Genomic DNA, 14923 nt, shown 5'->3' with positions numbered 1-14923 from the left:
ATATTATATCCTTTAAAATAAATGGTTCTTCTAAGTGAATTTTATAGTAACTTCATTATGACTTCAAGTTAACTATTTGTTTTCAGCCTATATTTTATATGATATTTTAATAATATTGTTCACTTATACTGGTATTTATCTTACTTTACTTTAGGAGTTTATTAAAAAGTTGCATCTACAAATAGAAGAAGAAAGAACAAGATTTAAAGATCTGCAAGAAAAAGAAAAAATGCGTTTGTTAAAACTGCATCATAATGCAGCTGTAAAAATTCAAGCTAAATATAAAGCATTTGTGGTCTACCAAAAATATGGTCCAATCATAAAAGAACAAATAGAAAGTAAGAAAAGGAAAGCACAAGAGTGGAAAGAAAAAGAAGCAAAAATACGACAGATGGAAGAAGAAAAACGAAAGAGATTGGAGGAAGAACAAAAGATTGAAGAAGAGATAAAAAAGCAGAAGCAAGAGGAAAGGGAGAGGAGAGAAATAGAATATGAAGAAAAAAAGAACATCGTGAGAAGAGAAAAAGAGCAACTATTAAACAAGGAAAAATTAAGATTAAGAGGAGATGCAAGCAGACAGCTAATAATAAGTAGAGCATTAAAGAAAGGTGAATATAATGCAAAACATTTAACTGTTGAAGATACATCAAAGAATAAGGATGATATAGCCAAAAAGGTAGGGGAGGAAAAGTCAAAGGAGTGGGAAGATGTTCCCCTCTGGCTAGTTGAACAATCAACTAAGAGAAAAAATGTAGGTAGACAGCTTGTATTAAAAGAGCCAATGCAAGTGCAATGGAAAGATTCTATACCAAACCAGGTGATTTTGGCAGAAATAGAAATGGAAGTAGAAAATGAAAACCTAGCAAAACAACAACATTCCACCAAAATCGTCACGCAAGAAAGAAAATGTGAAGATGTAGACAAAAAAACCGAATTGGAATACCCAGGTCTGAAAGAAAACGTGAATGAACAGTTTCATCTGCAAGAATTAAAGTCTCAAATGCAAAAAGGGGAACATGTGAAACCTGCCATAAATGAGAATGTGAGACAAGACACCCAAACAATAATATTAGGACATAGTCAAGGAATTAACAAGGTGAAAAACAATGAAGCACAGAAAATAATCAAAGATAATCAACAGAATAAGGTACAAAAAGTAGAAAAAGAAGAGATATCAGAACAGAATGGACCACTATATGAAGAGAATAATATTTTAGTAATTTCAGTGAAGCAACAACCACTAAAATTAGAAAATCCTAAAGATATAGGGGAAAATGTGATACTACAAGAACAAGAAGTTGATTTAATTTCCAAAGAAACTGAGGAGAACCGAGAAGGCAATACTCTGAATAGTGATGTGATTTTTAACAGCAGTGATTCCATGATAAATATAGAAAACAAAATAAATGAGCAAGATTATACTTTAGGAAGAAATGCTCTTTGTGAAGATTTGGGAGGTTTTGATGCAAAAAATTCCTTAGTTTTTAAAGAAGTAAACTCTCTTAAGTCTCAAATTAAAGAAACCGCAGAAGAATGTCATAATAATAGAGCTGAATGTGAAAATATTGTGACCTGTACTTTACCAAAGTCAACACTTCTATCTTCTATTGAAGAAAAGAGGCTAGCTTGGATAAAATCATTTAAACCTTGGTTTGAAATTTTCAAGCAAAATCAACAAAAGGAAATTGTTAGGACAAAGAGACCTGTAAAATGCCCAGCCAACACGATGCCTCCTTTGAATACACTAGACATTCTTCAGTGTGGCCCTTGGAATACTTTACAGCAGGTATTTTATAACTTTATAATACTTTTTCATATTTAATTACAATTAGTTCTCTAAAATTTAACTTTAAAAATATCAGTAGAAGGCATATTTTGTATCCAAGAATTTTGCCTCTTTTTAAAAAAAAATAATATTTATTTATTTTTGAGAGAAAGACAGAGAAAGCACAAGTGGGGAAGGGCAGAGAGAGAGAGAAGAAGCCGCAGAATCCAAAGCAGTTTCCGGGCTCTGTCTGCACAGACCCCGATGCGAGGCTCTAACTCAGGCACCATGAGATCATGACCTGAGCTGATGTCGGACCCTCAACTGACTGAGTCACCCAGGCGTCCCAAGAATTTTGTCTCTTAATCGGTGATATTGCTAATGAGATATTGCCCCCATTTGAGAGGGGATGTATTTAAAAGATCTCAGTTAAAATGATTCAAGGCATCTTCTTTCTCAGTGAAGCACTATAAAAAGTTTTGGTTTATATCTTGAAGCCATGTTCAGGGTTCCTGTAGCTATTATTAAGCTTCTAAGAATGGAGGCAGCTGGGAATTTAGTGTTGAATTAGAATAGGAAATTCCAAAATTGACACTCAGTTACTTTGCTATAGTTTTGGGCACAATACCACCTACTGGTTTGTTTTGGAATGAAGTGGATTTCTCTGTACTTGACAAGGGCTGTGAAAGAAGGGCTTACAATAGAAGACTCTAGAATTTAGTCATGTGCTATATAAACACGGTGCGTATATACTGACATTTAAAATAATTGTCATCAACTGCTACTAATTTCTATGTTTATAAAGCCCATATTTCAACCAAAATTAATACAGAAACTAACAGATATGTAGAAAAACAGTAAAAAAAAATATTTCAAGTGGTATAATACTAGAAAGGACTTCATGATTAAAATACATATATTTGTCTAGGGCCGGAAACTGAAAAGTATTCACTAAAATTTATTTAGTTTTTTGATATAGACAGATGCCTATGAAAAGAAATATTCATGTTAATATATATGAATTTTTAAAATTCATTCACTCAACTAATATTTATCTGTCCAATATGATAGATTAATATGTATTGTTGAAGGGACAGAAAGAAACCTATCTTTGACCTTATGGAGCTAACTTTGGTACACAAAAAGGCTTTAAACAAATAAATACACTGTTAAATACATTACTACAGATCTGGATAATTGCTATAAATAAGATTTCAGAGATTCTGTGATAGGGTAATAAGATAGTTGGCTTTAAAGAGATCTCTGGAATGTGAAAAAGCAGTATAAAGAACAAGAATTACTTTAAAGTTCCTCTACTTCCTAGGCAATGTATTTTTCATTTCCATCAGATCTGTAGGGCTACCTATAGAATCACTCATTAACTCTTCTATTAATTTTTTTCTTTGGCTATGTTATCTCTGGAATCATTCTTTTTCTACTTTCCCTAAGATGTTAGTGCAGGCATTCTTTTTCTTTTTCCTTTAAAAAAAAATTTTTTTAAGTTTTTGATAGAGACAGAGTGCAAGTTGGAGGGGGGGGGGGGGTGGACAGAGACAGAGAGGGAGACACAGAATCCAAAGCAGGCTCCAGGCTCTGAGCTGGCAGCACAGAGCCTGACGTGGGGCTTGAACTCATGAACTGTGAGATCATGATCTGAGCTGAAGTCTGACGCTTAGCCAACTGAGTCACCCAAATGCCCCTAGTGTAAGCTTTCTGAATTTATAACATTAGCTACTAATTTTCACTTTGGGTAATTTTCTTTATGTATATGTTTGAGCTAGGCCTGAGTGACAGTTTCATGCTCACTGTGTACTTGTTTCTAATGTAAACTGAAGTTAGAAAAACAATGGTGCTCTTTTCTTTCATTCTGGGTCTTTGCTCTGTTCAACAAGAAGAGCACTGAGGAGGTTAAGATGTGTGAACCTGTCTGCTTGGTGTTTCTTCTCCTATCCACTGTTTCTTTTGTGAAACTCTTGTCAATGTGTGTAAAGTGAGGATTAACCCTCTTATTTCTTTTTTTTTTTTTATTAAATTTTTTTTTTCAACATTTATTTATTTTTGGGACAGAGAGAGACAGAGCATGAACGGGGGAGGGGCAGAGAGAGAGGGAGACACAGAATCGGAAACAGGCTCCAGGCTCTGAGCCATCAGCCCAGAGCCTGACGCGGGGCTCGAACTCACGGACTGCGAGATCGTGACCTGGCTGAAGTCGGACGCCCAACCGACTGCGCCACCCAGGCGCCCCTTAACCCTCTTATTTCTTAGAGCAAATCCTTGCAAACTGTACTGTGTATACAGATCACCTGGAAATTTTAAAATGCTGATTCTGATTCATTGGGTCTAGTGGCTAGTCTCAATGCTCTGCATTTTTTTCAGTGCCCTTGGATGATGCTGTTGGTGCTGGTCCATGGATTAATTTGAGTAGAAATGTTGTAAAGGACACTGTAATCCTCTAACCACTACTCACGCAACTATTTCAAACATTTAATTTTTCTTTGAAGCATCAAGTATGCAGCATAAAGTTGAAAGATATTTATGAATGTGTCTACAAATGCAGCAGTGTTATAAACTACCATCTTGTAATGACTCTGGTAGATGGTTTATCTTGGTGTCATTATTCACTACTACTACTGACCCATGACTCCCTTACTTTGATTTTCTAATCTCTTAGCTCCACTTCTTTGTCCTTATCTTGATCAGTTGCTGCCATCTTTGGAAGGCCCTTCTGGAGGAGACCTTTAGAAGAGAAAATTTTACTCGTCTAGAATTTCACCCAATGATGAATTCATTTTGCTTATATTAATCTCTCACTTTCAGCCTTTGGCTCATGAAATCGGGTCTGCCTCTTGTCTATACTGTTTTACATATGGCCAGGCAAATAGTGGTTTTCATTACTCGACTGTTGGATGGATGAGTGGGAGGAGGGATAAGTGGATGAATAAATAATTCCAACTGAATGTTGACCTTATTCTCCATGTTACTACTAGCTTCACAACTTAGATAGAAGGTATTAATGAAAAAAGAAATTAATAGAAAATTTATTTAAGTAAAATTTAATAAAGTACTAACAAGCCCTATATCAAGTAAGATGAGGGTCCTAATTCTATATCTGCCATTTACTGGCTGTGTCACCTTGGGCAAGGTGCTTGATTTTTCTGAGCCTCAGTTTTATCTTCTATAAACTGGGAAGAGCAATATCTATTGGATAGGATCGTTGAGTTTTGAAATAATATATATGAAGATTATAGCCTAGGACTCCTAGTATATATAATAGTTATTGTCAAACTTGGATCTCAAGCAAAGATTATTGATAACTAATATATATTTTTTCTAGTTAATTCATTTTTATTTTATTTTTGGTATTTTGTTAACTAACGATAACTTGCTTCAAATAACCATAAAAAAGGTACTAAACTTAAGGCTTTTCTTATATGTCTTTATAACATGGCATGAAGGATAGCATCTCAGCTGTTGATTAACTTCTAGATCAGAATCTTTCACATCCTTATACAAGGCAAATTGTAATAAACTGGTGTTGTAATGGTACATGCACTACTAAAAGTTAGATTCTGTTTCATTTAAGCCGGTAATTACTCAGATTCAGTCTCTTTGCAGCTGATTTTTCAAATGATATTATTTAAAGAGATTTAAAATTGTGTCACTGAACAGATGTTCTGCCAAAAGCAAAACCAAGAGTCATGACTTTCATTATTTTTGTAATTACAGTTTATATAGATGACTGACACTCCTTATGTTGAACTCGAGAATAATTGAGAGTGAAATCTCTAAACTTATACAGCTATTTTAGGTCATTTTATGTACCATGATCTGTCAAGGATTTAGGGACCTATAGATGATTATTAAGTAGAAAACTGATTTGTTATCTTGTATTAAAATATAATGAATGGGTCAAAGGTTCTATAGGTAGAACAGTTTTTTCAAGTTATAAGAGTTTGAAAATATTAGTATCTGAAATATCTTCATATTACTCACTATTAAGGAAAGAAACTGTGAATGCTATTAGTACATTTTAGTTTTGCCGCAGGGCAATTTATTCCTTCATTTATTTCAGAAGCATTTAGTGAACATCCACTATGCTTCAGTTGCTCTTTTTCAGGCTGACCATGAAGTGGTGAATGCCTATGAGTATTAATTTTATATTGACCTTAATATTTGGGGCATAAAGCAGTTTTATTTGATTATTGCCATGCATAGATCAATACATGATTAATATAAAAATTTATTTTGATCTCATGTTTGGCAAAACCTAGGGTAGAATAGATAATAAATTGCTACATCATAAGGAAATTTTAAAATCTTCAATAAAAGGGAGGAGGAAATATTATTGAAATACCTCATATTCGAAAGTGGATACCATTAACAAGGACACGAGCAGTTGTCACTTCTTTACTGTAATTAAATTAAACTAGAGAAATGACCACATCATAAAAACTAGAACCTTATTGTTTACATAGGTGATTGTAAGCAGCGTATTATGAAGTCAAGCAAGGTAATATACATTAGAAGGTAGAGAAGCATTTGTTACTATAAATCTGCAGTTGTGGAGTTTTCAGGGTTTTTTTTTTTTTAAATATTTATTATTGAGAGAGATAGAATGTGAGCGGGGGAGGGGCAGAGAGAGAGGGAGACACAGAATCTGAAGCAGGCTCCAGGCTCTGAGCTGTCAGCACAGAGCCTTACGAGGGACTTGAACCTACAAACTGCGATATCATGCCCTAAGCCAAAGTCAGACACTTAACTGACTGAGCCACTCAGGTGCCCCAGGAGTTTTCAGTTTTTAAGTGCTTAGTTCTAAATAGTGTTTTCACTTTTTAGTATAGAGCTAGCTTCCCAATTACAGAATTTATAGGTTCTCTTGTGGACAAATTAAATGGGTAATATACTGTGGCTTTCTTGACACAAATGGATGAATATTTTTCTTTCTGAGATACCATAAAATAGAAATTTGTTTCAAAAGTTATTTTAGATTATAATAACTGAAAAATTCCTGAAATAATTATACTAAAAACTTATTTCACCTGAAATTTAAAAAATATTATTACTTTTGCTATTTAAAGTAAGGAGTGGGCTTAATTCCTTCCTTATACCTCCAGGACCATATGGTCTTCCATTCACTTATATAAACATGTAAATTTAAAACTTTCAGTTTAATTTAATGCATAGGAAATATTCCATATGAAGAGGAGTTACTGTACTTAGGAGTTTTGTACTTTTTCTAGCTTTTTCTGAAGCAATAGTGCTTTGAATTTCAATAGAACATTTTTTGAATCTCTGTTTTCAGTATGATATATACTAGACTCTTCTTATGAAGCTAATAATATTAAAATTTCTTTTCCGTACATGGGAAACCTGGCCTCAGGTAGGATTTTTGATATGAAATGTGTGAAAGTATTCTTACTATACAATGATTTAGCATATATAGTTATTTCAGTGCATGGACTCAATTATACTGAAGAACCAACATATTATATTTATTGTTCTGCCATTTTACTTATGTGAGAGTTCTTGAGTTTAATAAGTAGAGTGCTTTTCAGCAATCCAAAAATATTCCTGTTATCTGACATATTCTTGTGGAACTTTAAGTGTAGTCCTTAATATACATACCACAAAGTTGAGCACATTCTTTGATATTGAATTTTCTTCAGTTAAAAAGACTAAAACCAAAAAGATAGAAAAGTTGTTTAAGAAAAAAAGCTTTGTGAAGTATTGAGTCCACAGTAATATCTCAGTAATAAGAAATTTCATAAATGTATGATCTCCAAAGTATTTGGAAATACAGGAAAAAATATACCATTCATGATTTGTTGTATCACAGATTCTATATGCTTTGAGTATATTAGTAAGGAATGATTCATACCATTATAATTCAGAGGACTTGTAAAATGAAATTATTTTTATTACATGGTTTACTTATTGCATGGTTCTATTTTTTTTAAAGTTTTTTTTAAAAAAATTTTTTTAACGTTTATTTATTTTTGAGACAGAGACAGAGCATGAACAGGGGAGGGGCAGAGAGAGAGGGAGAAACAGAATCTGAAACAGACTCCAGGCTCTGAGCGGTCAGCACAGAGCCTGATGCTGGGCTCGAACTCACGGACCGTGAGATCATGACCTGAGCTGAAGTCAGCCGCTTAACCGACTGAGCCACCCAGGCGCCCCTGCATGGTTCTATTTATTTCAGGTTCTATAATTTCTCAAATTTTCTTTGTTTTTGGAAGATAACTGAGCTATTCTAGTTGAAGCATGGAGGGTTGGGTACAAAATCTATCCCCTGACATTTTGTGGCTCCTATTACTATCCAGGTATCCCTAGGATACAGATCTTAAACATTTATGTAGTATAGTCCTCAAAATAGTGCCAAAATAATTCACACAGAAAGTGAATTTGGTGAAAAATCAGGGAGTGAGCTAATAAACGATTATATTATTGCTTCTATGCATGTTGCTTTTTTTGTATTTGAATTGGTCATGGATGATGCATTATTTGTCCTTTCCATGTGAGGAAAAAAAAAAGAGGCTAGATAATTTAGTTGAAATTGAGTTGTTAGTAAGTCAATTTTCAATATATAGCCTTAGTGTTTTAGATGAATTATTTTAATTTTTTTATTAAAAAAATTTTTAACGTTTATTTATTATTGAGAGACAGAGTGCAAGCGGGGGAGATGTAGAGAGAGGGACACAGAATCCAAAGCAGGATTCTATCAATTCTGACTGTCAGCAAAGAGCTCTATGCGGGGCTCGAACGCATGAACCATGAGATCATGACCGGAGCCAAAGTTGGATGCTTAACTGACTGAGCCACCCAGGCGCCTCTTAGATGAATTTTTAAAACAATTTTGCAAGGCTAATATAGTTTATATTCATTATTTTTAGATAATATTATGCACTCCAATTTTCTTGCATTCTCTAGGTTACAACAGTTACATTTCAAGATTTGCCAGGTTGTAGTCTTTCCACACTGGCAGAGTGTCCAAATCTTCAATTTCTGTCTCTTCGACGCTGTGGATTAACTTCTTTGCACAGCCTGAGTAACTGCAAAAAGCTGAAGCACATTGATGCACAGGTATGTCCTCCGTTCTCCTCATTATTTATCCTATAATAAAATATAAAATGGACTTATGCTTACATGTTAGAAATGATAATTTTAAATAAATGTTTTCTATAATAACCTATAACTCAGGGTCTAAGGAGATCAAGGGCCAAAATTTGTGAGAACCATTGAGGAAAGATGATTGATTAGGAAGTATGACCTGGAATCACTTATCTCTATTTGCAGATGTTTTTGTTACTTTTTGCTGCATAACAAATGACATTACTTAGTAAATTAAAACAACAACCATTTTATTTGCTCTTGGTTCTGTGGGCTGTGAATTGAGGCCTGGGTTTTCTGGGCATTTCTTCTGCTTCATGTTTTGTTGACTGAGTCTCTTATGTAATTTGAAGCTGGGGCTGGAATGTCCAAAAGGCCTTTTCTTATATATCTGATGCCTTGGGAGGTTGGAATTTCAATCTTTCTTTCTCTCCTCTCTCTCTCTCCCTCCCTCTCACTCTGTGTGTGTGTGTGTGTGTGTGTGTGTGTGTGTGTGTGTGTGTGTATGTGTCTGTCTGTCTCTTCCATTTTGAGCTTCTTTACAGAATCGCCCAGTCCCACCAGAAAGACAAATCTCCAATATTCAAATGCTTATCAAGCATCTGCTGTCATCCTGCTCACCAAGTCTGAATTTGTGTGAGAGGGGACTGGGTCGATGTGTCAATACTGGGTTGGTGAAATTTATTGGGGCCTACCAAAGTTACCCATTGGCTCCTAAAGAGTCATATCCTTCCCACATGCAAAATACACTCATGTGCCAGAAACCCCCAAATCTCATCACCTTGTGGCATCAGACTTACACTTGAAGCACAGAATTTTCTCATCTAACTCAGACCCAAGTGGAGATAACATGCTCTGATAGAGTTCTTTCAAGTCCGAGATCTGTGAGATATAAAATGAGAAGTTATCTTCTCTCACTGTTCCCTCCCCCGTAACACCCTCACAGACCGTGGTGAGATAGGGCTTGATTAGTTACAATAGTCATTCCCATTCAAAATGAAAGAAAGCAAGAAGCCCATAGCAGTGCCTGTTCCATAGCTGAACACATATCATTTCCTTAATGAGGACTCAGTTCTCCATAAAAATAGTTTTCTATGACTCTGGGTTTTGCCCACTGGAACAGACTGAAGTATTCTTCAGAATTCTGAAGAAGATTTGAGAAGTATTCTTAAGGCATACTTCTTTTTCCAGAAGGAGTGCTGTTTGCACCTGAGAATTTTTCTCAGCCTGTTTTTTTCCCATAGAGGATGGGGGCAGGTGTTGTTGCTTGAGGCTTCTTTTCATTTGACTTATTCTTTTCAGTTCACACAGGCAGTGTTTCCACCAATCTGATTTTCTTTTAAAACTTTCTGGATTTCTTATGCTTCTTAAGTTCACTCCATTAGACAAAGGCTTTATGCTCATAAATATTTTGAGGGGGGATGCTATGAGACTACTCCCTTAAGACTATTAAAAGCCCATTTATCCTTCTGTGGTCTTAAAAAATAGAATTGTTGGGGCACCTGGGTGGCTCAGTGGTTAAGCGTCTGACTTCGGCTCAGGTCATGATCTCACAGTTTGTGGTTCGAGCCCCACATCAGGCTTATTACTGTCAGCATGGAGCCCGCTTTGTATCCTCTGTTATCCTCTCTCTCTCTCTGTCCCTCCTCTTCTCCCTCTTGTGCTCTCTCTTGCAAAAAAAAAAAAAAAAAAAAAAAAAAAGAATTGCTGTTACATCCTAGACACATGATCTTGACACTGCACCAGTATTATGTATTGCAGAGATATGTATGTGTAATAAAAATATAAACATACACATGAGATAGCATACCTAATTCACAATATTGCTGTTCTTTGGAGAGGAAGGGGGCAAAAGGGACTGAGGAAGGGAAGTGGGGAGATTTCAACTTGTTTCAGTCTTTAAAATGATAGTTTTAAAGGAACTATGACCAAGTGTTCACTTTTGTTCATTTAGATTGCTTGAAATATTTTGTTACATGATCATCTGTATTCTGTATTTTGAAAGATTATTAATAAGTACAAAATTAGTTAATAATTTATTAGATTACTTACTATTTTCATCTAGATACCATAACATTCTACATATTTGTCTTAAAGTCAGAGATTTGGATGTATGCTTGGAGATCACATCTCACTCTTCCTCTTTTTGTAAGCCTTAAATGTTTCATTAATAAGCCATTGAAATAAAACTAATTACATTTGTTCTTTGTTTTAGGAAAACCATATTGAGTCTATCAATTGTGAAAATTTGGAAAATCTCTGTGTTGTTCTTCTTAATAAAAATCAACTGACTTCTTTTCATGGTTTGGATGGCTGCACTAATATCCAAAATCTTGAACTTTCACATAATAAAATCACTCGAATTGGTAAGAGCAAGGGAATTTGAATATATTGACATTTATTTCTCATTATTACATTTTGTTTCATTTATTCCTTTTCAAGAACAGGCCTCCATCACTAATTTGCTTATTTTATTTGTGCCATACTTATCTAATCTTTTATCCAGGTGCATGAAGGAAGTAAAATTATTTTTAAAATCTATAAAGGGAATATGCTCCCACCACTGGTAAATGGCTAGTTATTAGTAGCTCCTTAAATTACTATATTCACTGACCTGTTCCTGTTTTTATAACCAGTAGTGATCTGAGCTATACTACAGAATCTAATGCCCTGGCTTTGTTCCATCATATGTTTATGGATCCTATGCTTTCTGCACTTAGCAACTGTCATAACTGTTCCCTAAAAATCCCTGTCATCACTCCTTTCCTTGCCTACATACCCTACTTGTACTAACCTTTCCTTTTTTAGATAAGGCTATCACCACATGAAAGAAAGAATTCATCAGTTTGCATCACCCTAATCTTTTCCATCCTTCCATCTGTATATCTGTATCCCTTTTTATCTATGTCTGTTTCTACCCTCATGCTTTATAATCCATATAATTCAGCAATGAAAATGTCTTTTCTTGTTTAAGGCCAGTCCTTATATTTTCTAAGACTGTCAGTTTCCTTTGATACTTTATTCTATCATTTATCACCTGTCTTATGTCAAACACTTCCTTTTGCCATTCACTTCTACCATTGCCTCATTGCTCTTACCCTTGACTGTCAAGTTTTGTGAAAGTGTTCTGTTTGTGCTTTCACTTTTTACTATCCAACTTCCCTCCTCTTCCTACTGAAATTCAACTTCAGCTTACTTCTAGACTGTTAACAGTGGGATCACTCTAAAATAAAAATCTCATTATACTTCTTAGTGCCTGGCTTAAAATTCTCTGTTCGGTTTTCACTTGTGAAATTCTCAAGGGCCTTGATAGGGGCTTAAATAATGGTTAATGTATAATCAAGATTGCCAAAAAGGCAGGAACTTGATAAAAATTTTACTCTGGGGCACCTGGGTGGCTCAGTTGGTTAAGCATCCCAATCGTGGCTTCAGCACAGGTCATGATCTCCTGGTTTGTGAGTTTGAGTCCCACGTCGAGCTCTGCACTGTCAGTGTAGAGCCTGCTTGGGATTCTCTCTCTCCCTCTTTCTCTGACCCACTTGCTCACTCTCTTTTTCAAAATAAATACATAAACAAGTTAAAAAAAACTTTTTTACACTGGAATAATACTAATAGCTTAAATTTTTGGACCCCCAAAAAGTAGTCCTTTCCACCTTCTCCTTACTATAATCATTAGGAAATGTGATCTGGACTGAAATTTCAGCGAGTGGGATGGGAGTAGATGGGGTAATGGAAGAAAGCTCACTTTCCCATTTGATTCTATTTTATTTTTGATATGTGAAACAGACTACATTACTCAAATTACATTAAAAAAAGGCATACTCAAAGAGATCATTCTTTTTTCCCTGTCTTTTCACCCTGTTGTCATATCTACTTTTTATATAGATATTTTGTATATATGCACGTATAACATGTATATATGTATACAATGTATGTATATCACTTATGTGTATATATGTATATGTAAATATACATTTACAACATATATCTAAGAGATACATGTATACATGCTAATCCTTTCACAAAAGAGAATATTTGGGGTGCCTGGGTGGCTCAGTTGGTTGAGTGTCCGATTCTTGATTTCAGCTCAGGTCATTATCCCACAGTTCTTGAGTTCTAGCCCCATATAGGATTCTGCGCTGACAGTGTGGAGACAGCTTGGGACTCTCTCTCTCTCCCTCTCTCTTTGCCCCTCCCCAGCTCTCACTTATGTGCACACACACACACTCTCTCTCAAAATAAATAAACAAAACTTAAAAAAGTAAAAAACAAAAACAAAAATATAGAATATTTTAAGTACTGTCCATTATGTTGATTTTTTTCACTTAACAGCATGTTATGGAGTTCATAGCATTCTTTTTTCATAGTTTCATAGTATTCAGTTCTGTGGATGGATAAGGTTTTATTCCACTGGTTCCTGGTTGAGGGACATTGGGTGGTTTCTAATCTTACACATTTGCCATAATACCTAATTGGATACCTATATCATTTCATACTTTATCAGTTATATCTTTAGGTTAATGTTCTGCAATATATATTGCTGATGCAAAGGACATCTGTAATTTAGGAAGATAGTGTCAGGAACATTCTATGGGTTTAATTCAATTATTTTTATTCTTTTTCACTCTTGTTAACATAAATGTTTTTTTTAAGAAAGTTTATTTATTTGAGAGAGACAGAAACAGTGCAAGTGGGAGAGGAGCAGAGAAAGAGGAAGAGTAAGAGAGACAGGGAATCCCAGACAGGCTCCACACTGCCAGCACAAAGCTGGACACAGGGCTCGAACTCACAAAACTGTGAGATCATAACCTGAGCCGGAACCCACAGTCAGATGCTTAACCAACCCAGCCACTCAGACAGCCCAGCGTAAATACTTGAAGTCTATACATTCTCCTGTGAGCACTGTTTAGTCCGTAACCTCTGTGTTTTCATCAGTTCTACAATTTTATGACATATTTTGCCTTTTACCTAAGATTTAAAATTTCTATATGGTAAGACCATTTTGTGTTGTTGCTGTTACTCTTTTTAGTTTTATTGTATTATAGTGAGAGACTTATCTTTGTGCCGCTTCTGCTTTTTGTAACTTACTGTGATTTTCTAATGTGTGGTCAATTTTCAGGAATGTTTCATGTGTACTTAAAAAGGAGGTCATTGTTTTTAGTTGGAGTATGGAGTTTACATTTTTATCTTTATGACCTACTTTCGTGATCATTTGTTGGAGATCTTCTATGTCTACTTGACCCATCATAGACTGAAGGAGTTGAGCTAGTATAAATATATTTGTTATTATTCAGTCTATTTACTTTTGTATATTCTTTGGTTTCTGTTTTATGAGTGTTGCTTTATGCTGTTTCACTGATATTCTTAACTGTGTTATCTTTATTGTGAATTTTAGCCTTGAAGTTTATAAATTCCCTTCTTTCTCTCTTTAATGCTTTGAGACTAAACTTTACCTTGTCTAACAACATTTTATTTTTGTTTGTATTTGCCTACCTGGCCATAAAACCCAAAACAAAACAAAACAAAACAAAACAAAACAAAACATCTCGAAGCACTTTGTTTTAGGTATGTACTTATGTACAGCATAGATTTGGTTTCTATTTTTGGATCCAGTTTTAAATTTATAGCACATGGCCATTTGCATTAGTAATTCATCGTAGACACTTGGTGTTAGCACTGTCATCACACTCAGGATGATGCTATCTCTTTCTGGGAGGAGGCCTTGTTGACAATACATGGGTTCTCCCACCACTGGAGCATTTCCATTTCTTACTTATCTATTCAGTTTCCATAGGATTCCCTCTGTACCAGTGTGGAGTAGGGTGGATTGTATTGGTTGTGGATGCTTATTACCCCACTTAGAAAAAAATCAGCTTGTAATTTCATCTCCCATTTATACTGGAAGCATAGGTTGGGGTATGTTTATTTAATTGTTGCTCATTATGGATTTCTGAAGGAGATACAGGGAGAGTTGGATCCAGGCAGTCACCATCATCTTCCTTTTTTTTTTTTTTAATATGGGAAAAATATAGTTGTTTTCAAAAAGCA

The 14923-nt window shown here is 35.0% G+C and overlaps 1 protein-coding gene across 5 annotated transcripts in view; it reads left to right on the top strand.

Annotated features, from left to right (window-relative positions):
• Positions 1-14923, top strand: part of LRRIQ1 (leucine rich repeats and IQ motif containing 1) — a 213340-nt gene that overhangs the window by 21353 nt on the left and 177064 nt on the right. For all 5 annotated transcript variants that reach the window (XM_053895107.1, XM_019434723.2, XM_019434722.2 and 2 more), the window contains exons 8-10: positions 155-1786; positions 8696-8848; positions 11091-11241. In XM_053895107.1, coding sequence (XP_053751082.1) covers positions 155-1786; positions 8696-8848; positions 11091-11241 — 1936 coding nt within the window. The remainder of the gene's footprint in view (positions 1-154; positions 1787-8695; positions 8849-11090; positions 11242-14923) is intronic.

This window comes from Panthera pardus, unplaced genomic scaffold, assembly GCF_024362965.1.
Source record: "Panthera pardus isolate Hobbes unplaced genomic scaffold, ASM2436296v1 HiC_scaffold_6, whole genome shotgun sequence".
Classification (NCBI taxonomy): domain Eukaryota; kingdom Metazoa; phylum Chordata; class Mammalia; order Carnivora; family Felidae; genus Panthera; species Panthera pardus.
Note: the sequence above shows the minus strand (reverse complement) of the source record. Positions and strands in the feature narration are given on the sequence as shown.